General features: G+C 48.6%; 1 protein-coding gene across 1 annotated transcript in view; it reads left to right on the forward strand.

The window, feature by feature from the left end:
- The first annotated feature begins 5743 nt into the window (after nt 1-5743).
- Nucleotides 5744-27876, forward strand: part of PLA2G4D (phospholipase A2 group IVD) — a 28322-nt gene continuing 6189 nt past the window's right edge. Inside the window, exons 1-13 of the mRNA XM_059672777.1 lie at nt 5744-5788; nt 9520-9592; nt 9778-9914; nt 10464-10595; nt 11299-11339; nt 12218-12260; nt 13784-13847; nt 14201-14337; nt 18885-18995; nt 19125-19162; nt 19346-19481; nt 19817-19953; nt 21422-21644. Coding sequence (XP_059528760.1) covers nt 5744-5788; nt 9520-9592; nt 9778-9914; nt 10464-10595; nt 11299-11339; nt 12218-12260; nt 13784-13847; nt 14201-14337; nt 18885-18995; nt 19125-19162; nt 19346-19481; nt 19817-19953; nt 21422-21644 — 1317 coding nt within the window. The remainder of the gene's footprint in view (nt 5789-9519; nt 9593-9777; nt 9915-10463; nt 10596-11298; nt 11340-12217; nt 12261-13783; nt 13848-14200; nt 14338-18884; nt 18996-19124; nt 19163-19345; nt 19482-19816; nt 19954-21421; nt 21645-27876) is intronic.

Raw genomic sequence — 27876 nt, forward strand, 5'->3', positions numbered from 1 at the left:
TAGTGTTGTTAACTATCCTGTAATCCAGTGATTCTCAACCTTCCTAATGCCGAGACCCTTTAATACAGTTCCTCATGTTGTGGTGACCCCCAATTTCATTGTTACAAATTGAACATAATTAAAGCATAGTGATTAATCACAAAACAATATGTAATTATATATGTGTTTTTCAATGGTCTTAGGTGACGCCTGTGAAAGGGTCGTTCGACCCCTAAAGGGGTCGCGACCCACAGGTTGAGAACCGCTGCTGTATTCCAATGCCTGCCTTGCTTCTCCCATCTACATGGAATCTTTCTTCCTTACCTTCTTAATTTCAAATGCATAAAATAAGCTTTAAAACTGTTATTTTCCAGAGCATTTGAGATCTTACTCCCCAGTATATGTTGTCAATTTGACTCATAAAAATTCTCTCCAGATTTGGACATTTCCTACATCGACAACATGAAGGACAGGATATATTGTTGCAAACATTATTAGAAAAATAAAATCTGCCACAGACTTTATCAAGTTTTTTTCAGATCTGAGCTATTGTAGATGTGTCAACTATTGTCATAGAGGTATATAACTTCTGTTTCTCCATTCCCATTAAATAAAGGGAAAGGGGCACTTAAGACATGATTGAATGCAGCAAAAGATCAGGTGGCCATGGAAACTAAGTCTTTCACTTAAATTTGTATGTGTCTGATTGTAAGAATTTCCCACAGACTGCTTTCTGGCTCTGTTTATTTCAGACCTTGTTTCTCTTCCTCTGTTCTCCTCACACCGCAGTACCACCTCTGTGTACCTCTGTGTCACAATGCCAGATGAGCTGGCACAGCGGGTGGTAGGAGTCTTTTTGGAAATGATTCCTAAACCAGAATGGCTAGCAGTAACCTCACTATACATGAAACTGACTGCAAAGGGCATAATTATGTCCCACTAAACGGAAATTACATGCATCTCTACCTCAACTTCTCCTTAGCCAGATCCTAAAAATAGGATCAGTCGCATCATCACTAACAGAGGAGCTGCAAGAATGGAAGAAAGTGGTCTAAACCAGTTGTGGATTAAGTAGCTTACGTCTGCAATTTTATGAACTCGTGAACGACCACCAGACCCTATTGCGGGCTCTTCGGAGCCTTGGAAGGGCGAGCGCAAGAGGAGGACCCAGTTTAAGCACCATTAGCTCCACAGTTAACCCACGTCTGCCTGGACGCTGTGGTTTCAGCGTAATGATTATCAGCTCCATGGTCTGACAGGTCTTCTCATGTGGCGGCAAGATGGCTATAGTAGCAGCTCCAGCTTCACATCCTCCCAGGTGCTTGTCCAGCAGGAAAGGGAAGGTGCATCCCTCAGCCCTTCATGCGCCAGGATCTACTTTGCACCAGCCTGGGTCATGAGTCCAATGAGCCAATCACTCGGCCAGGGACATTCCACATGCGGGGTCACCAGCCTGCTCCCTGTGCTGTGTTACTGCAGCTGGCTAGAGGAGGTGGAGCAACACCACCGAAACCCGAAACCTGAAACCCGTGGGGCTGAGGGCAGGGGAAGGGCTGGTTCTGCAGAAGAAATTTGGGGGTGGGGGCTTAAAGGGTCTATAAATGCTGAGTGAGTGTAGAGAGTGGTAGGAAGGGGGAAGCCAAGTGTGGGGTTCAGAGCTAGTCACCCCAAGATGTGCTTCTGTGGTGTGCGGATTGTTTTGAGCTAAGGGCATTTTAGCTGTGGGCTCAGGAGAAGCTTCTGCCTCTCCCTTGACTCCCCTGAGGTAGGGGCCATGCTCATAATGGGAAGATGCTCAGAATGGCCTCTTCTGTAGGACAGGACAAACTTCTACTTACTAAACATCGGCTCTTCTTATTCCGCAACGACCTTGGAAGCCCCCGAGGCCCTTCACCCGCCTCCCTCCCCCCCCAGCTCAGGATGTCTTGTATACCCATGTTCCCTCTCTGTCTCGGAAATCTTGGGCTTGTGGTTTTACCAGAAGGGGGACCTGGCCTGGAGCAGGTGGGCCTTGGGCCAGCTCGCAGTGTGTGGGTTCTTGACTGTTCAGGAAAGATTTCACAACACAAGTCCAGGTGATTTTGAGACTACGTTTATTAAAGCTGGGGGCAGGGAAACAAGGGAGGGCTTAGGATAGATGCAGCAGGAGAGCCTAGGCTGGGTGCTTGGGCTCACTGAGAAGTCAGAGAAAAGGGGGCTTTGGGGATAGTTTCAGGGGGTTAGCCAGGGACGAGCTGCCACAACCCATTGCTCCCCTGGTTGCAAATCTGCAGACCCTTAGAGTTAAGGAGATGCAGGCCTGTGAGAGAAGAAGAGGGGGAAGGGGAAGGGGAAGGGAAAGGCACAGCACATGACACGCTCCCAGGAGGCAGAGCGCACACTGGGTCCTTTGTTTTGGGGGCTTTTAAAGACTGGGACTTTAGGGGAGGATCTCAATAGAATATACATCGGCTTTTCCAGGGGTGTCCTTTCAGGGGCATGGTCTCTACTGATTGGCCAGTGCCAGGGCTGGGGGTTATTAGTCAATGCAGCTGGTCCTGGCATCACTCGCCTGGTTTTGGAAAGGTCAGGGGGTCTAAACTGCATGACCAGTGAGATGCGGAAAAGCTACCATGGGCTGTGAGGTCCTGGGCCAGTTTTGCTCATTGCTAGGTGCCCAGGCTTTCCACTCTGTATCTGGCTGTTAACTGCCCACCCAGTTTGTCCAGCCATCCGTCTCAGTTTCCCCGCTCCACTTGTCAAGGAATTTTCCTAGCTTCTTACTATCCTGCCTCGCTGGGGTCTCTGACTCTCTCATGTATAGGAGGTTCCCATACATAAACATGTATTAAATTTGGTTATTTCCGCTTGCTAGTCCGTCCCATGTCTATTCGATGATTAGAACAGCCAAAAGAGCCTTGAGGGTAGGGGGAAGTTTGTTCCTCCCCCACACCTGCCTGAGAGATGACAGAATGGAAAACGGAGCTGCTGAAGACCCCCTCCTACAGGCATGCCTTCCCCCAAGGACCCCATTGACTGGGTGAGCAACATGTGGCCTCAGCCATGTCCCCCCTGTGCCTGCTGACCCTGCTGCAGACTGACCACCTCCAGATTTCCTCTGCCTCTCTTCTCTCTTCTTGCCCTGAACTTTGTCCCTCTTGACCCACCTCGCCTGTGTCTAATCTCTCATCACAGCCTTGCAGGGTCAGGGATAAGTACAGTGGGGCCTTGACTTACGAGTGTCCCGACTAACGAGTTTTTGAGATACCAGCTGTCTCTCAGCCGATTTTTTGCATTGAGTTGATAGAGTAATTTGAGTTAACGAGCTCCTTAACGAGTGCAATCTCGGAACGAATTAAACTCGTAAGTCAAGGCCCCACTGTAGATCATTAAGACTTAAGCCAACAGCTTTGCTTCCCTGTGCCTGGCCCCACCCCCTCTCCATCTTGGGTTTCAAACAAGGAAAATCCTGTCTTGGCAGGTCAGCCTTAAAACGGCTATTGAAGGGTCCTGTTTCCCCTCATCCATGCAGAATCCTGTGGCTGGTCCCCCTACGGACCTGCACTCTCTGACAAGGTAGCCACTACATTATACTGAAATGTAGCCAGTCTGAATTAAGGTATGTTGTAAGTCTAAAAACACAGTAGTTTGTGTGTGTGTTTTTAATTCTCACCTGAGGATATTTTTTCCATTGATTTTTTTTTGTTTTGTTTTTTGTTTTGGGCGTGGGGGGAAACATCGACATGAGAGAGACACATCGATTGGTTGTTTCTCACAGGAGCCCCAGCCGGGGCCGGGGATTGAACCTGCAACTGAGGCACATGCCCTTGACTAGGAATCAAACCCTCAACCCTTCGGTCCGCCGGCCGATGCCCTAACTACTGAGCAATCCGGCCAAGGCCACACTGTTGTTGTTTTTAAAGAAGACTTAGTATGAAAAAAAATGTGAAATATCTTCTTAATAATGTTATATTATTAATAATAATAATGTTGATTACATGTTGACTTGATAATATCTTAGATTGTTGGGTCATATAAAATGTATTATTAAAGTAATTTCACCTGTATCTCTTTGCTTTTTAAAATGTAGCTACTAGAAAATTTAGTGTGACCTGTGTGGCTCACATGACATTGCTGTTGGACAGTGGTGCTCTCTAGACCCTTTTCCAGAAGCACTGACATGCATACGTACCCACATAATTTTGAGTATAATTTCAGGAATTGGTGGAAGCACCCCAAATCCCATCCATCGGCCCTAATCCCAAATGAAGACTCCCTGAGTCAGGCACTTACGGTTTTCACCTGGCCCGGCTCTACCACACCACCGTGCACAGATGGGGAAACCGAGCACCACGATGCTGCTCTCCTGGTCCGAGGTGTGGTGGTGGGGTTGCTGACCCTCCCGTACTGGTGCAGAGGGCTGGCACTGGGCATCACCTCATGGAGGGTGATGCTGCATGCAGCTCGGCCGCTCTGGGCCCCTCCATGTGGTGCCAGATGAGGCTTCAGTTCAGGGAGATGTGAAATCACTCCCCAGGGGGATGCATTTGCTCGGACTTCTGCGGCTCCAGGATGGCTCTGGGACGGGTCCACGTCATGGAGGCCACCAACGACGCCATGGTGGGCGGGCTCTCGGCCAGGCTGAGCCCCCGGGGGAGGAGACATGGCTTTTCAGTCCAGGGGGCATCATCCCTGGCCCTGCCTCTCATCAGCCGGGGACTTTGTGCATTGCTTCATCTATAACCCACTTGGGAATAAGTTGTTCTTTGTAGTTTTCTACATTTTCCGCTTTTTCATTAGCTTTTATATCTGGTTTGTGCAAATTAGACATATTTTCCATTCAATTATTTTTTCACTTGTTCATAGACCACTATTTTCTTTTTTTGGCTGATTCTATGATAAAACATTTTACATCCATTTGCAATAATTTAACATTAATCCAGTTTCAGTTGCCTTGGAAAAACAAATCATTATTGTTCATTTGCATAGTGAATTGACAGTAAAATGACTGAATTTATGTCATTTCAGGAGAATAGTGTTCTTGTGCACATTAAATAGTTTAAACACATGATTTCACCAAGTTCTTTTTTCCCCTATAACACCATTTAAGAGTTTCCTTGACTGGTCTTTCACCTTTACTACAAAGTTGGCCATTTGAGTCTAATGAAAATCCTCTAAACTCCTGGGACCAGCCAAATGGGAGGAGTGAGGGTAAAGCTGAGGTGAGCGGTCTGGAACCAGAGTCCAGAGCCCCTGGCAGGTCTCAAAGGCTGCTCAGGGCCCCCACCATGACTGCCCTTATTACACAGCCCGGCTCCTGGCCTCTTGTCAGCCCCCAGAGGCACAGCCCTCCTCCCTCAGAGGCTGGCCTGGCTCAGGCTGGGCGGGGCCGTAGGGTTTCCTCAGCTCTCGCCCCTCCCACCCGAGGCCCGCTGCCTCAGTGGAGCAGGTTCCTGCCACTGTTTCTGGGACTCATCTCCCTGCCTTGCTGCATCTGCAGCCCTGACACCCCACATCTGGAAGTGCTGCTCCACCTGCCGGCCCTGGAGCCCTGCCAGCGGTTTCCGGAGATGCTGGTTGACCCAGCCTCTTGGGGTAGAAGAGAAGGCTCTGGGCTGAGGGAGTGACCTGGGGGTGGAGCCCCAACCTGTTTATAGGACCAGGGCTCCTCAGAGGCCGGCAGATTCACAGTCAGTCCCATCCCATTGGAAGACGTGCTGCCAGCCAGCCAGGGAGCTGGCATCTTGGCAGGAGCTGGGCCTGGAGCAGAGCTGAAAGGATTGGCATGGAGAGACTGACACCTTGGGAGCCACCTGGCCATCCTCATCAGGTAACCCTTCCCCTCCTCCCCTCAAAGCAGCACAGATCCTGCCAGGCCCACAGCCGCCACCGTAGGCAATGGACTTCCTGGGACCCAGGAACCACCCTGTGTGTCTCCAAAACTCTGCCAGCCCAAATCCCTGACCACTATCAATTATTTACTCTGCCCAAGAGTGATGAGGCTGAAACCAGGCCAGGGAAGCTTACAAACTGCTCACCCTAGCCCTGCCATGTGCTTCCCCTCAGCCCAGATGTCTCATTCTCTGCAGGGACAAGGCCAGAGAGACTGGCTCCTCAGGTCTCCCCTGAAACCCCAGTGGGTGGCCATGAAGTGGCAAAGTGTACCAAGCGGAGGCGTATACCTTATTTGCAAACTTTCCTGGGCTTTTGGAGCCTCGGCCCTGAGATCCAGGCCTGAGTTGGGTTCAGACACCAAGGAATCTGGGGAAGGTAGAAAGGCACCCGCCCACCTGCTGCCCCAGCTGTGTCAGCCTGAGGCCTGGAGGACCCTCTGCAGGGCGGATATCAGTGCAAATGCCCGGATGGGGTCTGGCAGAAACTCAAAGCTGCTGGAGCAGGGTGGTGAAGGTGCTAGAAAGCGCTGGCTCCATCTGCTCCTCTATCTGAAGCCCGAGCCCCAGAACCCAGCTGCAGAGGTTTCTGAAGTGTCCCTTTCATCCTCATCTCCCTGGAGAAAGTGGGCATCCTTCTCCTCCCACCCTCTGCCTGCTCTAAGCTCAGCCCAGGGGCAGAATTAAAGCCCAAGGCGTAGTGACCCCGGGATCTTGAGTTTGCCCGCACACGTGGGAAACACCTTGCCTCCTGCTGATGTCCCTGGAACTGGCTGAGTCCCTAACATCAGGCCCTTGACACCCAGCCTTCAGGGTGAGCCCCAGCAGCGTCTTCACCCAGGCTCTCCTGCTGGATGGAGACTGGAGCCTGCTCTGGCGGCAGGAGCTTGGCTGCCAGGGCAGGCCGGGCACCTGGGACTTGCTCTGGGACGTGCCTGCTGTGCTCAGCCTGACTCAGGAGGCGCAGGGCCTGAGGCTGTGCTGTAGCTTCCACTCCTCTCCAACCTCCTCGCTGCCCCAGCATGAATCGCTCGGTGCTCATCTCTCTCTTCCTGCTGAAGACCCCGTGGTCGCTGGTACTCTGGACCTTGGTTGGGGACTCCCTTGGGCCACATCCCCCATGATCCTCTGCACAGAGAGGAGGATGGAGTAGGTCCCAGGGTCCCTGCACTGGGGGAGACAGTGGCTGGAAGTCTTTGCAGGGAGGCACTCCCAGGACCCTACAGGAAGCTGGGTAGGGGTCCCTGCTGGAGAACTCCTCCGAAGTGTCCGGGGTCAGTCATCAATGAACAGTATTCCCGGTGAGACCATCTTTCGATGGGGAAGATGGAGCCCCAAGGCCCCAGAGGAAAAACAATCCTATTAGTTAACATGTTCGTTCAATATCATATTTGGCTAAACAAACCTATGAGATTCTAGATACCCACAGGGCAGTGGGGGCAGTTTGCACGGTTTGACCGAGAAGCACAGACCTGCGAAGGTAGAATAGCACAGGGCCGTGAGCTCTGGCCTTGCAGACCTGGGTTTGAACCCTAACATGTCACCAACTAGCTCCGAGGCTGAGGGCAAGTTATCCTTCCTGAGCCTCAGTTCTCTGTCTGTGAAATGAGAGGAAATGAGACCACTATCTTATAAGGTTGTTGGGAGGATAAATCAAGCTCATATATGTAATGTGTTAGTACAGCACCTAGAAACATAACAAGCACATAAGAGCAGTTATATAGAAACTGCTTGCTTTTTGCTAAACATTTTATAAACGTGAATACCTTTACCCTCAGAACACTGCGTGAGGTTGAAACTATGGTTAGACCCACTGTGTATGAGGAAAAGAAGGCACTGAGATGTTTAGTGACTTGCCCAGAGTCACACAGCAAACAAGTGGAGGACCAGGGTTTACTCGTAGACCCAGCCTGGCTGGGAGGCTGCCCTCGTCCACTCCACTCTACTGCCCCTAGTATGACCAGTCAGAATTCTTGCCAGAGCCTATCCTCTGGGGTTCCATGTTAGCTATGTCCTAGAGGTGAAGAGAAATGGGGTTTGTCTTCACTAGGAAAAAAGTCCTGCCAGGGGCTGGAGGGCTTTCTGAGGTTGAGAGGCTCTCAGTGACCTGAGGTTTGAGCATGAGCAACAATGCTCAAGTTGGGCAACGTGACTGGACGAAAAGTGAGCATCTGGGAGACTTCAGAGGGTGGGACGCCCCTGCCCTCCCCTCTGTTTTGAAGCGGACATTGCAGCACAGCACCCTGCAGGGCCTGGGACCCCAGCCAGCACCTTCTCTGGGGCATGCAGTGGCGGGATCTGGGTGCAGGGAGGAGAGGGAGCCAGGCATCTAAAAGTGCATGGAATCCCTGCCAATGTCAACCTCTGGCTTAAGAGTTGTAGAGCTGACATCTTGCTGATGTCACTGGAGCTAATCCCTTAGTAATGACCCGTCATAATGATCAGGGAGGGAGAAACAAGCCTACTCTGCTGGGAGGATTACATGTGCTCTGCCAGAAAGATGACTGCATGACAGGGACACTCAGCCGGAGCCACGGGAGAGGGACGATGCCGGGACCCAGGGGAGAAGGGTGGGGGGTGGGGCATGAGTCCCAAGTGGCTTTGCTGTGGTCCATTGTCCTGTAAGGTTCCCTCTGGGGAATGGAGAGTCATGCCCCGTGGACACTGAGCCAGGCCCTAGCGAGGAGCACCAGCTAGGAGCACCTTCGCGGAGCAGAGACCGGCTCCCGGGGCGGGGAAGGGACTTCTGCTCACAAGCACCGCAGTGGGACAGGTCCCGGGAGGTGCAAGGCTAAGCAGCTTTGTTTTCCTCCCCACATGTCCCATCCCGGCCATGACAGATGTCCACCCTGCAAGCATGGTGCTGCCTCTGCCTCAGACCACAGGGGCTTCTGATAAAAAAACAAAAACACGTGTGCAGGGCCCCCAGCAAACGCTACACAGCCAGGCCTCGTGAAGAGCAGAAACCCTGGGTCCCAGCAGTGCCAAGGACGGTTTGATTTTCTCCCCAGTGCCCTGTGCCCAGAAGGACTTAGCCACACCCTACCTGTCCTCTGCTTCCCCTGCCACCTTCTTCTGCTCCTCTTCTATCTCCCCCCAATCCCCCCCCCCAGCTTCTGCCCACTTCATTTCTTCCTCCTCCTCACTGGGCGGTCTCTGGGCCGACTGATGTCGCCAGCATCGTCACACACAATGACCCTTCACCCACTGCTCACAGTAACGCCTGATGCTCTTGGAGTTTCCTAATTCCCCCCCGCCCGCCCCAAGGCTCAGCCTCCCTGGAGTCATGTGTCCACTTCCGGTCCAGAGGGCAGGCTGGGCAGTGGGGTCACACGCTTTACCAAAGGGAACTCTGGGAACTCTGGGATGGGGCGACCCCAAACTGACATGTCCCGCGTGGTGGCCATTCCTTAGTCCTCAGTTCCCTGCTTTCTCCACCACACTATGCAATCCTGTCTCTGACGGGGAGACAGTCCCACAGATTCCAACCCCCCTCCTTCGTTCCATGGCTGCTGCAGCCCAGAACCACTGCCCGGGACAGAGGTGGGCAAAGGCCGTCTGGCCCCAGAGCACCTGGCAGTGCCACCAAGACTCTCAAGAGAAGTCTGGCCCAGACTGGTGGGCTCAGGAATGAGCAGAAAGGACTCATTTGTCTGACGTTTCTCTGCAGGGGGAGGCCTTCGCCTGCTGGCGACTCACCGTGAGGGTCCTGGAGGCTCGGGGCCTGGGCTGGGCTGACATGTGTGAGTAACTGTCTCCTGGGCTTCAGGGGTGACTGGGTCCCAAGGGAAGAGCCCAACATGTGCCTGGGACTGGCCTGGGGTGGGCTGTCCACTGTGGCCTCCGGGGTCTTGGTAGGAATCTGGCAAGGCCCCTGGAGAGGGGTGTGAGGGATTCTCTCTCACGCTGATTCTCTTGACATTGGCAGTGAGCGAGGCAGACCCCTATGTGGTCCTACAGCTGCCAACCGTACCTGGAATAAAGTTGAAGACCAAAACAGTCACCAACTCCAGCCATCCTGTATGGAATGAGACCTTCAGTTTCCTAATCCAGAGTCAGGTTAAGGTAAAAGTCATGCCACCCACCGGAGGACAGGCTGTACCTCGCGCAGGGAGGGCTCTTGGATTAGAGCTCACTTTCCTCCAGGGCTTGGAGTAACTGGGGAGGGGGTTCTCTGGGCCCCAGCCTGGATGTGCTGTATGGGAGACAGTGTGCGAGCCCAGTGCCTGTGGGCCTGACCTCCAGCAAGTGGCTGGTCCTCTCTCTGGCCATCCACGGAATGGAGACAGTAAGAATCCCCCCTGATTTGGGCTGCTGTGAGGGTAAAGACAATGCACTCCTAGTATACCACCTGGTACATGCAGTGCCCCAGGGAACCGGCAAAGCAGGGGTGCAGTAGGGGGAGGAAAGATTCTTTGAAAGAATTGTATTTTTGATAAAAATAAAAATTAGCAGGGTACATTGGGAACTTTTCTGGGTTTTCTTTTACTACTTGTAAGTTTTACTGTTATTTTTATTTTCAAGTACAAAGCATGGAGGCATACTAATCTTTTCTGGCTCTGGTGTAGGCTATAGCCATGAGTAAATACGCACTAAGTTGTTCTCTTGTCCTAGAATGTTCTGGAGCTGAGTGTCTACGATGAGGACTCAGTCACGGAGGATGATGCCTGCTTCAAGTTTCTCTATGACATCTCAGAAGTCGTCCCTGGCGAGCTGCTCCGGAAGTCCTTCTCCCTGCGCCCGCAGGTCCTGGGGAGTCCCCATGGGATCCAGGCTAAGGAAGTTGCACAGTTTCTCCCATCTGTTGGGATGCTGCTGGGTTGAACTGATTCACAGAAAGAGGCAAACCCCTCCCAGAGATATTTACATTTTAACAGGAAAGGCAAGACTCAACTTGACTGTTATAGACCAAGTCATTCAGTGGAGAAATTTTACTGTCTGTGGGAGGAGGTTTTGGTTGGTGATGAACTTCCTAATGTCCACAAAACACAGCTCCGTGTAACTAACCCTTCGGGCACTTGTGGCTTCATCACTCCTACTTACTGCCTCTAACCTCCCGCGTGCCCAAGGCCGGTTTGATGAAGGGCTCTGTGTTCTTTCTCCAGCAGGTGAAGGCGGGGTGGAGGAGGCCAGAGTTCTGGGGTTGGATCCTACTCAAGAGGAAGATGAAATGGGCCCTGGGCATCAAGCCTTTTTTTTTGCTTGTGCTCCTTATCTTCCCCCTCAGCCTTGCCAGAGACCTGTTCTCTGCAGACTTACCAACTGTAACTTGGGCAGAGAGCCCATCCATCTTTCCCTAAGCCTCAATTTCCTCATCTGTAAAATGGGAAGGCTTATAATACTGTGCCTCCCTTAGAGACTTGAGGTGATGAAATAATGTATGTAGAAGAACTCTGTCAACTCTAAAGACTTATATAAATGTGGATGACTTGCTCATCTTTGATTCTAGGGACAGGAGGAACTGGATGTGGAGTTCCTGATGGAAAAAATGTGAGTAGTCTCAGAGGGAAGGTGGAGCGGGTTGAGGGTAGGGGTAAGAGATCAACCAAAGGACTTGTAAGCAGGCATATGAGCATAATCCATGGAACAGATAGTAGAGGGATAAGGGCATGTGCTGGGGGTGGGGGGGTGGGCGGGGTGGGCAATGGCTGGGGAGAGGTCAGTGGGGTGAAAAGGAGACATATGTAATACTTTAAATAATTTAAATTAAAAAAAAATTTTTTTAAAGAAAGAAAAAATTGTGAGTAGTCTCACCCAGTCCAGGGAGTATCTAAGAATCCAGGCTTCATGTAGGGAAATGTCATTAACCCAGATCTTACTATCAGTCTGCCCAGCCCAGATTCCCTGTCCCTCATCTCCACAAACCTGCTAGACTGGGGGTGGGGTCCTTTTTAAATATATATATATGGAGAGAGAGATTTTATTTTTATTTATTTCAGAGAGGAAGGGAGAGGGAGAAAGAGATAGAAACATCAATGATGAGAGCGAATCATTGATCAGCTGTCTCCTGCACGCTCCACACTGGGGATTGAGCCCGCAACCCGGGCATGTGCCCTGACCAGGAATCAAACCATGACCTCCTGGTTCATAGGTTGATGCTCAATCACTGAGCCACACCGGCCAGGCTAGGGTTTCCTTTTAGAGAAATGAGGAGAGGAAGGTCAGTGTTTTCTCTGCCCTACTCTCTCTCTTCACCTTTCACTCTTCAGAAGCACCTCCCCGCACCCTGAATAGTGTCCAGGACTGAGAGAACCCTCAGCATCATCCAGGAGTCCCCACGTGGGTGGAGCCTGGCCTGGGAGGGGGCAGGTTAGCATAGGCAGCTTTTGCTTTTCCAAGGCCAGACTGTGGACGGTTTGATTTTCCAGGACAGGCCGCCCAGAGAACCTCATCACCAACAACGTCCTTGTGGTAACCATTGCCTTCCCGGGCTTATGCGGGGAGCTGAGGTGGGGGTGGGCCAGATGGGACAAAGCAAGGACCGGGTTTTGCGGCAGACCACCCCTGGCCTCCCAGCTAGGTGGTCACCTGGGAATGTGGTTGGGGGTGGGGGGCTGAGAGGGGCTAAAGGGAACATGAGAGAGGGAGGCTGAGGCTGTGCTGTGAGAAGGTTCTGACTCAAGGCTGTGTGGCTGAGGGGGTGATGGGAGAATTGTTAGTCCGTCCTGATGTGTTAGGGCACCTGTAATGAACTCATAGTTCTCAGCTCCCAAAGAGGAAGCCCTGGCCCGAAAGCCATGTGGGCCTGGCCCCGCTCAGGTTATTAGTTAATATGGAGGTAACTGAGGCTCGGGGGGGGGGGGTGTCCAGGGGGGTGCACTTCCAATCTGGGAGCTTTGGGATAGGGTCAGGGGGGTCAGTCAGCTCTTCCTTGAGACAGTGGAGAGTCCTGGTCGGCAATCCTAAACACAGCAAGCTCACAAAGCTGCCGTGGAGAGGAAAGGACACATGGTGGCGAGAGACGCATTAGAAACTTTCTACTCAAAGTGCAGTCCCCCACAAGCAAGCTGACCGGGAGCAGGGCCAGGCCCAGCAGGAGGTGAATAGGCACCTAGAGCCCCAAATTGAAGGAGGCACCACCTCAGGGTCCTGCGACCGCCTGTTTGACGGACTAGTATTACTTTTGCGACTGCAGGCATACCTCGTTGTATGGGGCTTCGCTTTATTGCTCTTCAGAGATGTTGCATTTGTTTACAAATTGAAGACAAGACCTTCCACCGGCAAAAGGATTCTGACTCACTTTATTGTGACTCTCATTTTATGGCGGTGGTCTGGAAGGAAACCCACAATACCTTCGAGGTCTGCCTGCACACATTAAAGTAGTCATCCCATGGCAGCTGCCTCTGATCTGAGGTGATGGAGGCCGGGGGATGCTGATGAACTCAGTTCTGCAGGAGTGGGCAGCTGTCAGCTGGCATGCATTACAGAGAGAACGCAGCAGTCTCGTTTGGCAAGTCAGTTAAGTGGAGGGCAGTCGGGAGGTACTCTAGTTGCTAAAATGTCAAGGATTTATCTGACCCATTTCATTGCCCTGTAGACGGGTGGTTTGTATAATACTCTTAGGGAGCAGTTGTAGTAGAATGAACACATCCTCCAGGTTGAGGCTGTAGAGAAACGTAGAGATTGAAAAAAAGAAACACACCACAAAACTGTGCCTGGCAGCTGGGGGGCCTGCAGAGATTCCAGAAGTTCGGCAAATCTAGGAGAGCTTGGGGGTGAGTAGAGATGGGGCTCCCCTGGCTGTCCCAGGACATCTGGCTTAGCAGTTTCAGCGCATCAGAGGTGGGGTGAGGGTTTTCTGGTCCAGTTCCACTCTGGACCCCACTTCTTGTTCTGTGTGTGGTGGATTTGGGACAGTGGGGCTCAGAGGGTGAGGTGGAGGGGACCGCAGCTTCCCCAGCAGAGCCCCCTGCCCATGATGTGGTCTGCCCCAGGCTCGAGAGCTGTCATGCCTGGATATCCGCTTGGAGAGCACGGGGAGCGCAGCCGAGGACTCAGGTGAGACCCGCTCAGAACCAGGTCTGACCTCTGCTTGGAATGTGGGGAGTAGATGGGGTGGCTGGGAAACCCATACAGGGCAGGGGGTGAGCGGCAGGGCAGGGCTTGCCTCTTCTTGCCCACAGAGCAGAAGGGCAACAGGTCTCGTCTGGGCAGGAGGGTCCCCCTGACCTGGAGGAGGGCATGTCACAAGAAGTGGGAGTCCCATGGGGGATGGGGCCCAGCAGGCTGGGGAGGCCCTTTCCAGCATCCTGTTTGCCATGGCCTAGCCACAGGGCCTTCACCACGTCCAGGCAGTACTGCCTGTATTTTGGGTCCTTCCCCTCATGTTACCCTTCTCGCTCTCTACCTAGACCAGGACAACCTGGAGCTGGAGCTGGTGCTGACGGGGTCATATGAAGACACGCAGACATCGGCCCTGGGCACAGCCTCAGCCTTCCGCTTTCACTACATGGCAGCTCAAGAGGCAGAGCTGAGAGGGCGCCTGAGGGTGGGTCTTTGGGTCTGGACTCAGGAGATTTTTCACCAACCTGGGCCCTGGCCTGCCTCCTGCCCCTCCCTGGCCTGCCTCCTGCCATGGCCAGTCCCCTGTGGCTGTGTCAGCCTCCCCCACTTAGGCACATGCCCTTGGCAGGCAGGAGGGTCACCAGGGCCTGGAGTGGGTGTGGGGAGGGGCTGTTACACTATGTCTGTCTGAGCCCTTTAATGGCTCCTCCAGTGATGCTCTCAGAAAACAATCTGATGTCTGTGCCCACGGGCCCTGCACAGCCTGGCCCCTGCCCCCCTCTGCTGCCTCATTTGACCCACGTTCCCCTCATTCATGATGCTCCAGCCATAGCTTGTCTCTTCTTGCTTTTCAGACATGCCAGTGCGTTCCCTGTCCCCCTTTCTTTGTCTCCTTCCAAGGCTGCTTCCTCTTCCTCCTTTTTATTCTCCTCCTTCTCCTCATTTAGATCTCAGCTCAAATGGTACCCCTTCAGAGGGGCTCTCCCATCTTAAACAGACCTCACACATCCCACTTCTGGTTATCTTATCACACTGCTTATTTCCTGTACAATACAGGAATATTAGTTCATTACCTGTTTCTTTATAAATTCTTTATAAGTTCATACATGATCCAGTTAGAACAATGTCAGAGGCAGCAAGAGCTCTGCATGAGCACTGCTGCTCTGAGTTGCTCTGAATCCATATATTGTTCTAAATTCTTCCCGACTACGCCAGAGTAGGTTCCTTCTTGAACCCTACTCGCTACACTGACTGTTGGGAACTTAGTCCAAGTTCCTCCTTTATCCTCTGCTCACTAGTTACAGGGGTTGAGTCTGAGCCCCTCTCCCTGGGGCTGGCCCTCCTAGGACGCTGGGTCTTAGACAGAGAAGCCATAAGAGGTTGTGGGTGTATAAGAATGAGTCTTTATTGCAGAAGCCAGTGGCCACATGGCCATCAGACAACACAGTCCTCACAGCAAAGTCCATACAGGCAGGCAGCCAGATACCAGCTGGTGAACACATCTTTCCCACATAGTAGCATTAATCTCTGTCCCCACAGCTAGTATCTGAACTAGTACGTTTCCCTCCACATGCTGCCCCCTAGACTCACTGCCTCCCGTAGTAGCGGCACCTGAGCTCTCTGCCTCAGCAGCTTCTCCTGTCTCCCCTGCCCAGCACGCTGGCTAGTTAACATGGTGGCTATATCTGAGCTCTCTGTGAGCTCTTAGCCTTACATCGTAGCAGTACCGTCTCTCAGCTCCATCTCAGCAGCTGCCTCCCTCGCTGGTCAGTATCATGCATTATACCATTTAGACAAAGGAGGCCTCTAGCCAACAATGTCATCAATCATTTGGGTTATAGAAGGGCACAGCGTTCCGTGAGATCGTTGTGGGCTTGCAGCGTGTTCAGAGTGGCCCTGGACATTCCAGCATACTATCAACAAGGCCTCCACATTCTAATTAGCCTTGACTATCTGGCGACTCTGGCATGGTTCTCATAAACAATAACTAAATATTAGCTATTATTACATTAAATATATTAGCTCTTATTATTTTTATGTGTTTTTTAAATTAATTTTAGAGAGAAAGAAAGGGAGAGGGAGAGAGAGAAACATCAATGTCAGAGAAACATTGGTCAGTTGCTTCCCACAACCTGGGTATGTGCTCTGACCAGGAATCGAACCCACAATTCTTTGGTGCATGAGACGATGCTCCAACCAACTGAGCCACACTAGCCAGGGTGATATTAGCTATTATTATTTTTTAATTTTTTAAAATAAATCTTTATTGTTCAGATTATTACAGATGTTCCTCTTTTTTCCCCCCATAGATCCCCTCCACCTGGTTCCCACCCCACCCCATGCCCTTACCCCCCCACCACTATCCTCATCCATAGGTGTAAGATTTTTGTCCAATCTCTTCCTGCACCCCTCACACCCCCTTCCTCCTGAGAATTGTCAGTCCACTCCCTTTCTATGCCCCTGCTTCTATTATATTCACCAGTTTATTCTGTTCATCAGATTATTTATTGACTTAATTTTTAGATTCACTTGTTGATAGATATGTATTTGTTGTCACTTTGTTGTTCATAATTTTATCTTTACCTTTTTCGTCTTCTTCCTCTTCTTAAAGAATACCCTTCAGCATTTCATATAATCCTGGTTTGGTGGTGATGAACTCCTTTAGCTTTTTCTTGTCTGGGAAGCTCTTTATCTGACCTTCAATTCTACATGATAGCTTTGCTGGGTAGAGTAATCTTGATTGTAGGTTCTTGCTATTCATCACTTTGAATATTTCTTGCCACTCCCTTCTGGCCTGCATTGTTTCTGTTGAGAAATCATCTGACAGTCATATGGGTACTCCCTTGTAGGTAACTAACTGTTTTTCTCTTGCTGCTTTTAAGATTCTCGCTTTGTCTTTTGCCCTTGGCATTTTAATTATGATATGTCTTGGTGTGGTCCCCTTTGGAATCCTTTTGTTTGGGGTTCTCTTCGCTTCCTGGACTTGTAAGTCTATTTCTTTCATCAGCTAGAGGAAGTTTTCTGTCATGATTTCTTCTAATAGACTTTCAATATCTTGCTCTCTCTCTTCTCTGGCACCCCCATAATTCGGATGTTGGTACGTTTGAAGTTGTCTCAGAGGCTCCTTACACTATCTTCATATTTTTGGATTCTTTTTTCTTTTTGCTTTTCAGGATGGGTGTTTTTTGCTTCCTCGTATTTCAAATCTTTGACTTGATTCTTAGGATCTTCTAGTCTGCTGTTGGATCTCTGTATATTATTAATTTCAGTCACTGTGCTTAATTTCTGACTGGTCCTTTTCCATTTTTTGGGCATTCTCATTAAGATCCTCAAAGGTCTCATTAAGTTCCTTGGAGGTCTCACTAAGTTTCTTAGAGGTTTGTAGAAGATTCTTGAGTAATCTTATAACTGTGGTTTTGAACTCTATATCCAGTAGTTTGTTTTCCTCCATTTCTGTCATTTGTGTCCTTTTTCTTTGTCTCTGCATTCTGGCTGCTTCCCTGTGTTGATAGAGTGGCTTTGTGAAGTAGGTGTCCTATTGGGCCCAGTGGCTCAGCCTCCCCAATCACCTGAGGTGGACACTCTTGGTGCACCCCTTTGTGGGCTGGGTTCACAGTCTTGTTGTAGTTAAGCCTTGATTGCTGTTGTTATCCCTGGGAGGAAATGACCTCCCGGCCAATTGACTGCGAGGACCTGCTGTGTCTATAGTGGAAGAACTTTCGTGCTGGAGACACCCTTATGGGGCAGGACTTGCTTCAGTGGGGCTTTGGTGCTCACTGAGTCTGCCTCTTGAGTGTGTCACTTATGGATGTGAGGAGTTGAAATCTGGTATCTGACCACTGGGTACACTGGTTCCTGGTTCTCCAAGGAGGTGCAAAGTCAACCACTGTGAGTCCACCCAGCAGGAGCTACAGCGAGATCTGCAGATTTCTCCTCTTTGTTTGGGGTTTGGAAGTTTTGGAGCTCTCTGACCCAGTTGTAGTTTGTTAGGTTAGCCTGCGAAAGGGCAGGCAATTCATTTGTGCTGCTGCACACAGCTTGGGTGGGGTTGTAAATTGGGTGGGGCAGGGTCTCAGGGAATCACCAGGGTGGGGCAAACAGCGATGGCTGTCAATCAGCCATCTCTGCGTCTCCGGATCTCCACGTCTCCCCCGACCCCCCACAGTAACAATGATCCCTGCGAGCAGCTCTGCAAGAAAGCCACCCTTGCTTTCCGACCTGATGCCAGACAGTCCAGTTTCTTCCCATAGGAGTCTGGGTCCTCAGAGTCTTGCTGGAAACTGGAGTTCAGAGTGGTCAGGAGCTTGTATCTCCCTTCCAATTGAAAAAAACAGCGCACCCAGTTGCCAGCCCGTTTCACACGCCCCCGTACCTCTGCTCTTGGCACTGCTGCACCTTCTACCCAGTCTTAATGCACTTTTTTCTTTCCTTCTAGTTGTAGAACTTCCACTCAGCCAGCTTTCCCGTGGTTCTGGATAATAGCCATTTTGTCTTTTAGTTGTAGTTTTAATGTGGTTGTAGAGGGCAGTATATACCTTATGCCACCATCTTGGTTCTCCTCAGCTATTATTTTTATAATTATAAGTATTACTAGAGACCTGGTACATGAAATTGTGCACTGGTGGGGTCCCTTGGCCTGGCCGGTGATCGAGGCCTATGGGGGTGGGGGCAGCAGGCCAGAGGGAGGGGCCATGGGAGGTTGGCCAGCTGGGGGTTTGGGGTGGGGGGGAAGAGGCCATGGGAGGTTGGCTGTGGGAGTGCACTGACCACCAGGGGGAAGCTCCTGCTTTGAGCATCTGCCCCCTGGTGATCAGTCTGCATCATAGCAACTGGTTAACCGGTCGTTCTGGTCATTCTGGTCCTTCAGTTGTAATGGTCGCTTAGGCTTTTATGTATATAGATAATTTTAATAATTATAAATATTGTAATTATTTTAATATTACCAGGGAAGGACTGTGTCTGTCTGGATCACTGTTTAGCTACTCAGTAAGGGTTTGTTGAGTGAATGAATGAATGAATATTTCCCTCCAGAGCTCCAAAAGCAAAGACTGGAACTCAGACATCTCAGCAGGGTACCTCACTATGCCTCTGAAGTCCTTGACTATGGGGAAGGAGATGATCATTGATGTTCCTGCTACAAATGTAAGTGGCCTCAGCTGGATGGGAAGTGCCAGTGGGAATAAAGTGGGGGAGCCCACGGCCCCCAGTGGATACTCACATTCCCTGCAGGGCCTTGGACATTCTGAGCAAAGTCTCTTGCTTTGATTTCAGGCCCCAGGAGTGAGGCTACAGCTCAAGGCTGAGGGCTGGTAAGGGACATTGATATCTGCCGGGGACAGTCAGGGGTGGTCATGGGGCAGGGGAGTGCTGTGGAAAGACTGGTCCTTGGGGGTTTGGAGCAGGGATATTATTTGGCAGCTATTGTGGACTTGGCCAACCAGTGGCTGAGCTCTGCAGGTGCCCCCTGACCCTTGGACCCTCTGCTGCCCCAGCCCTAAGGAGCTGGCCGTGCGCTTGGGCTTCGACCTATGTGTGGAGGAGAAAGCTTTCCTGAGCAGAAGGAAGCAGGTGGTGGCCAAAGCCCTGAAGAAGGCCTTGCAGTTGGACAGAGACCTACAGGAAGATGAGGTTTGGGGGATACATAGGGGTGGGGGAGTAGATACCTTGGACCAGCCTTAAGGGAGTACCTGATTCCTATGCCCTCTCCAGACACTCCAGTCAGCAGACTGGGGAGTGAGCATGTGGGAGGAGATATGGAGCATGGGTGAGCTCTGGGGTTCTCACTCCCTTTGGAGCAGTGTCCAAGGCTGCGAGCAGTCACTTCTTGGGGAGGGGCTGGGTGATAGCTCTAATTCTGACTGCACCAGGCCCTCACCCCGTCCTGATCAGGTCCCTTCTCTGGAGGCAGGAGGCAGCTCTATCCCTGTCTTTGTTAAGCCAGCCTCTGTCTTTGTGTGGTCCAGGTCCCCATCGTGGGGATCATGGCCACAGGAGGAGGTGTCCGGGCCATGACCTCTCTCTATGGCCACTTGTTGGCTCTGAAAAAGCTGGGACTCCTGGACTGTGTGACGTACTTCAGCGGCATCTCGGGAGCTACATGGTGAGGGCCCTGGGGACTGGAGAACCCGAGATGACTAGGCCCCAGAGGGGAGTGGAGTGGACACCAGAGGGACCCTGTATATGGGGAAACCAAGTAGTTGTGAGCACTATGGTTTGATGGGTGCCAAGTGGCTGTCTCAAAAGGGAGGAAACAGAAATTACAGCAGTCCTCCATGAGGGAGGCATTACAGGATTTCCACTCCATGCTTCTGAAGAGGTCTAAGGCAGCTGATTCAGAAGGAGCTGGGTTTGAGTCTCCACAACACCACTTACTGGCTGGGTAATCTTAACCAACTTATATCCTCTGATTCTCGTTGACTCATCTCCAAAATAGGGGTAAGAATAGCACATCCTCCATAGGATTAGAGTGGGACAGCCCAAGTAAAGCACTTAACACGTCTGACGCGTTCCGGGAACTCCAAATTGATAGCTCTTTTTTCTTTAATTGTTATTACCTCATTTAATATTCAAAACACTCTCTAGGATGTGAGGGCGATCTGGCTGCGACATCTGTCACCCCATTGATCACCAGGGTTGATTCGGCTGATCTGGCTGGCTAGGCGGGTGTCCCCCTCCTCCCTCACCGATCCATGTGCGTCCCTCCCGAAGCTGCGCGCTCGGTCGAAGAGGACGACCTCCTCCCCCCCGCCCCCCCCAGGAGAGGACCGGTCTTCGGTCAAGGGTATGCGAGTAGCTGCGCTCCCCTGCTAGAACCTCCAAACAAGCTCTCAAAACACTCTCTAGGGCGGTTCTCTGGTTGTCCCTATGGTATAGATGAGGAAATTGAGGTCAAGAGCTGCTATTTTACCTAAAGACAAAATTGTCTCCCTACACCTACACACCAGCCTGCCTATAATGAAATGGAACTTTTCACTGTTAGAGATGCATTCCTTTGAATCCTATTGAAATGGACTTTAAAGAAGTGAAAGAGGATATTCACCTCAGAAGAGTGTAGGTGACAGCCATCGACAAGCAGTCTCAGAGGGCTTTGGGACAGACCTCTGAAGATGGAGATAGGGTCTGGAGCTGTGCTGTATGTTACCGTAGCTGTAGCCACGTGCGGTTATTGACCACTTGAAATGTGCTTAGTCCAAATTGAGTTGTTATAACTATAACATACACAGTGAATTTTGAAGACTAAGTTTGGAAAAATATAAATCTATCTTAAATGTTTTATATTAATTACATATTGAAAACGATAATTTAAATGAAATACATTATTAAAATTAATTTTTACTGATCTTTTTAAAAGTGTAGTTACTAGGAATTTTTAATTACATACGTGGCTCACATTATATTTATATTGAACAGCCCTGACCTAGGAGGAGGGAAAGCCCTGAAGCATTTTCCAGAAAGGCTTTGGTGGCAGGAACAAAACGTTGGGAGAAATCTCCAGGGTTGGAAGAGGGAGTCGCAGCAACCGGAGCCGGGCCTCATCATCCTATTGTACTGTCCCTTTGTTCTCCCAGGACAATGGCCCAACTATATGGGGACCCTGAGTGGTCACAGAAGGACCTCGAGGGGCCCATCCGATATGCCCGGGAACACCTGGCCCAGAGCAAGCTGGAAGCCTTCTCCTCGGAACGACTGGCAAGCTACTTCCAGGAGCTGGAGCTGCGAACGGAGGAGGGGCGCCCCACCACCTTTGTGGACCTGTGGGCTCTCGTGCTGGAGTCCATGCTGCACAACCAGGTAGGGCACCTGTGCATGCGGGGTGGAGCGTGAGTGCAATGGGCAAGGCTGGGGCAACCCCGCAGCTAGGTGACGTGCAAGCGCATGATTGCAGGGTAAGCATCCTGGACCCTCGGTTAAAGAATGTGGAAACCACTGTGTTTCAGTGTCTGCCCAACTTTGGGATGCTGCCTTTATGAGTCGGGCTATTCTTCAATTAAATGTCTGGGTCTCCCAAGGACTAGGGACCAGACAATGCTAAAGTCGGTTCCGCAGACAAAGTGTTTAAGAGTCAGTGAGATTGTTCAAACAGCTTTTATTTTACTTATACTACAATATGAAATATATTCTTTCTCTTCATCATCATGGAAGTGTTAAAAGCAAGATTCTGGTGCCAGATTCCTGGATTCTACCCCCTATGCGTCTCACTAGCTATATGTCCTTAGGCAACTTACCCACTCTGTGCCTCCATTTTCTCACCCGTACAATAGGAATGACAATGGTACTTATCTAACAGGGTTGTTGTGAGCAATCAATGGTACTTGGCATAGAGTAAGCATTCAGTGTTAGCTAACATATTTCTTTACTCTTTTCCTAACACCATTAAGACAAACCTGAGTCTATACATTTTTTATACATTGACTCTTTAAGGAAAGCTTAGTAAGTTAACTACCGAATCTTACATTAAACGATACAATTATAAAAATCAGTGATTTTTGCACTATTGTTTTACCACATATAATTATCTGAACAACGTTTTTTAAAGCATTTGAAACAACTAAAACACAAAAAGTATATTTAATGTGCATAACAAAAGTAAACTATCAAATACTAGCAAAGGAAAGATTCTTATCTGTCTTATCTTTGAGTGTCAGGAGTTTGACCAAGAATAATGATCATGTAAACTAACTGAAAATGAATTTGCTTTGATAAAAAAATTATTTTATTCTTGCTGGCAAGCACAGTGCTACTTGGAAATTACCAGCCATTCTTACTTTTTATTTATTAAAAGTATTTATTTTAGCCCTGGCCGGTATGACTCAGTTGGTTGAGCATTGTCCCATGCACTGAGAGGTCACGGGTTCAATTCCCTGTCAGGGCACATGCCCAGGTTTCGGGCTTCATCCCCCTCCCCCGGCCCCCTCGGGTACCTGCGGGAGGCAGCCATCGATGTTTCTCTCTCATATCAATGTTTCTCTTTCTCTCTCTCTTTCTCCCTCTCCATTCTTCTCTCTATTAAAAAAACAAAAAAAAAACCCAAAATATATACACTTATTTTTAAAAAAATCTTAATGTTGTTAAATATTTATTATGATAATCTTCAGACCTAATAAAATGCATAAAGCATAAAGAATAATGTAATGAATATTCATGATCTCATCAACCAGCCTAAGAAATGAAATGTAACAGAAAGAGTTAAAGCTCCTGGTGGTCCCCTCCCCAATCCCATTTCCCTCCCACACTCAGAGGTAATCACTATTCTGAATTTAGGTTTATGAGCACGTATCTGCAATCTATATACATATTTTACTATCCTATATAATAAAGAGCTAATATGCTAATTAGACCAAACAGCAGAACGACTCTTCCTGATGACTTTCCGGACGAAGCCAGGGCTGCGAGGGCCGAGCCCCTTGCACGAATTTCATGCATTAGGCCTCTAGTATTACATAATATATAGCATGTATTGTATATACCGTTATTATGTACTTCATTACATATACCTTTAGTAGGCATACTTTTATTAAAAGTGTATATCCTTAGGATAAGTATATTATTTACACAAATGGCTTTGTATAGGTCTCCCTGTGCACGTGTGTTAGAGGTTCTCTGTGCCTTGAAGTTATATAGCCAGTAGAGCAATTGTTAGGCCACTGGGCACATGTACCTTCAACCTTCCTAGCTATTGGTCTCCCCAAGGGTTGTATTAATTCACACTCCCCCCCCCCCCACCACCACCAGTGTATCATAACTTGTTTTCCCTACATGCTCTTCAGGTTTCTAAGTTTTTGTTTTATGGGTATGAAATGAATTTTTATTGTAGTTTTTCATTTTCTTGGTTTTTAGTGAGATTGATCATGTTTTCAAGTATATTTTCATTAGGACTTCCTCTTCTGTGGATTACCTACTCAAATTCTTTTACATTTTTCTACTTAGTTCATCTTTTTATATTATTTTGTAGGAATTCTTTATATACTCTGGATATTAATCCTTTACTAAGTCTAATAGATTTTGATGCATAATCTTAATGTAATCCAATGTATTATTCTTTTTCTTAATGGTTTATGCTCTTTGGGTCTTCTTAAGAAATCTTTCCCTATCCTGAAGTTATAAAATATTGTCCTATATATTCTTATAAAGGTTTTAAAGATTTTTCTTTTACAATTAGGATTTGAATCTGCCCAGAGTTTATCTTCAGGTACACATGAATAGGAATCCAGTTTTTTCTTCCTCATACAGATAGCAAACTTTTCCAGTATCATTTATTGGATTTTTCCCTCCACTGATCAGCCTTGCTGCTTCTGTCATGTGTCAGCTTGCATATATTCACAGGGCTCTTCCTGAGCTCTCTGTTCCGTTCTGATGAGACTGATTCTCGGTCCTGAGCCAATATCACACTGGCTTAGTTACTCTGCCTTTGTAATACATCTTGGTATCTGACAGGGCAAATGTATCTCTATCTGCCGCCGTGGTTCTTCTCAGAATGATGTTGGCTCCTTTTGGCCCTCTGCTGTATACATAACAGAATCAGCTACTCAAATTTCATGATAAATGGGATTTTCATTGAAATGGCATTGAATTTATAAAACCAACATAATTACTTGAAATATTTTTATTTTATTAATATATCCTTGTATTCTTTCATCTACTGTTTAAATTCATGTTCATTTTTGAGGTTGTTTGTTTTATTAACGGACTTTCCTGCCTCGTGGCACCAATTAGTTACTACAGAGTGGGAGAAGCGTGTTAACCTTCACTTTACAAGGCGCTAGAAAATGCAGTTTGACTCTAGGCCATAAAGAAGACTAATTTAATTACCATTTGATCCTTCAGTAGTTACTCAATTCACAATTGTTGTTTATTATTAATTGTTCAATGCACAATTAATATATATATTAATAAAACAACAATTGTTTTATTGATTTCAGAGAGGAAGTGCCCTGATGAGGAATTGAACGGTGACCTCCTAGTTCATAGGTTGATGCTCAACCACTGAGCCACACTGGCCACGCTCAGTGCACAGTCTTATGTACAAGGTTCATTACAGTAATTTTTTAAAAAGACAAAACTTAATTAATTTTTTCTGTTCACAAGAATAAAAGTTCTTGTGGTATTATTGATCAATAATGTATTCCTTAAAATGAACACCCATTTGGCTTTAAAAATGTTCCAATAGGGAAAGCTTTTCAAATATTATTTCTTTTTTCTTAGTTATCATTCTTTATCCCTTTTTCAGAGAGGAAGGAAAAGGGAGAGAGAGATAGAAACATCAAGGATGAGAGAGTCATTGATTGGTTGCCTCCTGCATGCCCCACAATAGGGATTGAGCCCACAACCTCGGCATGTGCCCTGACCAGGAATCAAAACTGTGACCTTCGAGTTTATAGGTCAAAACTCAACCAGTGAGCTACACCAGCCAGATCATGCTTTATTTCTTAAAGCTGACATTCATTGTGTGCTTTTAAAAAGAAATCTTTATTCAGCCCTAGCCGGTTTGGCTGAGTGTCGGCTTGGCGGACCCAAGGGTCCCGGGTTTGATTCCTGTCAAGGGCACATACCTTGGTTGCAGGCTCCTCCCTGGCCCGGGCCCTGGTTGGGGCACGTGCAGGAGGCAACTAATCGATGTGTTTCTCTCACATTGATGTTTCTGTCTTTCCCTCTCTCTTCCACTCTCTCTAAAAAAAACCACTGGAAAAAATATCCTTGGATGAGGATTAAAAAAATTCTTTATTTAGACAAATTTAGTGTTGATTTTAAACTTGTCTTTAGATAAAAATAAGTATCTGTACTATACTAATCTACAGTACCAAAAGTAATTTTAAAATACTAGAAAATTTAATTCCCTTCACACCAAATTACAATTTCATTAATATTAAATATTGTCAGAGAAATATTATACCGTGAATTTTACTCATAACAACTTTATTAGTTCATGTACTTCTATAATATTGCTTCAGTTTTTGTAAAAAATCCTTGTAAAATTCACTGTTATAATCAGTGTTTCTCAAACTCTCCTTTGAAACGTTTGTCTTTAGCCTTTTACTGGCAAGCACTGAACTGCTTAGAACAGTGGTTCTCAACCTTCTGGCCCTTTAAATACAGTTCCTCATGCTGTGACCCAACCATAAAATTATTTTCGTTGCTACTTCATAACTGTAATGTTGCTACTGTTATGAATCGTAATGTAAATATCTGATATGCAGGATGGTCTTAGGCGACCCCTGTGAAAGGGTCATTCGACGCCAAAGGGATCGCGACCCACAGGTTGAGAACCACTGGCTTAGAAGCTGCTCGCCATTCAAGGAGAAACTCATTTTTTCTCTTATCTTTTCCTGAGTTACGGTCTTATGTGATTTTCTTTCACTTTGGACAAAAGGTTTCACATACTCATTAGCCCCACCCTGTATGTCCCGAGCACGTAACCATGTCACCAACGCTGCACCCAGCGCCCTCACTGCGGGTGGGCCCCCTAGCATCAGAGTGGCATTCTGCTGGGTTAGGGATCCTCAGTTGGGAAGTAGGGGGCTAGAGGCCCAGAGGCCCGCCGTGACGTACTGGCGAGCTATTCCAGGAAAAGGAATCCTGTTTCAGTCGATGGAGGGGTGTGCTGATCCTTTTCCAAACCTTTCCTCAGAGCAGAAATTGGGCGTCTTAGTAAAAGGACACATCTCCCCTCATCATAGGTGGCATAACCAGGCCAGCAGGATTCCTAACTAAAAAGACTTTGAGAATGGAAAACGCAGGTATTAATCAAGCCCCCTCCTTTCTCAGCACACACACACTCACACCTGCAGGACTGACTTGCAGATAAGACAGATCATCAGTGCTTGCGGCTTAAGCCATATGGGGTTTTTTCCTGTGGATTCCCTAAAACTCAAGTCATATTGGGTGTCATCCAGGAAGTGGGGGAGAGGCTGTGGCTGACACATGGGTGCTCTCATCCAATGACTGAGGGCTGACGGGAAGAGGAAGTTCACACAGGTGGGAGGGGTCTCCTTGCTGGATGGGCTGGGCAAGAGTCCTGGGACACACATTTACCTGGCTGATCCTCAGAATCACCTGGGGGAGATTTTTAAAAGGCAAATTCCTAAGTGGTTTCTGCTGATTCTCAGAATAGACCCAGGAATCTGTATATTTGCCAAACTCTAAGTAAACCTGAGGATGAGGGCTGATATGGCAGTTTGGGAACCGCCTAGGCCTGGCTGCTGAGGGAGGTGCCCTCCAGCTCAGAGCCTCAGAGAGGGGCACGCGTCATGGTACCTGCACTGCTCCATCAGAGACAGCCCAGGGCCTGAGGCAGCAGGATTCCCCCGAAGGTGGGGCTCCAGGCAGCCACCGGCATTAACCTTGCTGATGCTTGAGATGAGCCCTGTTTGCATCTCTGGTCAGGGATAGAACGAGAACTTTCTGTACCTGTGGAACTCCCCAGTAGGCCAGACATAGCCCTTGCCATCAAACACAGAGCCTGGAGTGTTACTGAAGAGGAAATTAGGAACAGAAGGCAAGAATAAACAAGGGGATGAAGAGGGGCACGCAGGCACTGGGAGAACATTTGGGAGGGGCTAAACTCGGAACAGCATTAAGGGGAACCTAAAAGGGCAGCTGTCCGCTGGCAGACCTTACAATGTACACTGAAGGGGCGCCCTTCTTTTCATTTTTCACTATTTATTTATTCATTTATTTAGTATTGAGGTAAAATTGCTACAGTGTGTTTTAACTGACTTTTAAATGTGCACAGCTGCTAATACAGATAGCTTACATATTCAATATACAATTCCTACTTAATAGTAAGAAACATCCTTATGGGACCAATTTCCCAGCTTACTTCTTTTCCTCACTCTTACAATTACCTAGAAAATAGGTATAAGGGTCTGAATTTCCTTGCAGATGAGCTCTCACTGTCTCTTTGGGCAAAAATCAATGACAGCAGATAAGACATTTTTCTTGACGACCTCAAGAAAAATATTTATTTGCTGTTCATCTACTCTGGTCTGCACCCGGAGTTCCCTCTCATCATTCCTCTAACCCAGCC

This window comes from Myotis daubentonii, chromosome 1, assembly GCF_963259705.1.
Source record: "Myotis daubentonii chromosome 1, mMyoDau2.1, whole genome shotgun sequence".
Lineage (NCBI taxonomy): Eukaryota > Metazoa > Chordata > Mammalia > Chiroptera > Vespertilionidae > Myotis > Myotis daubentonii.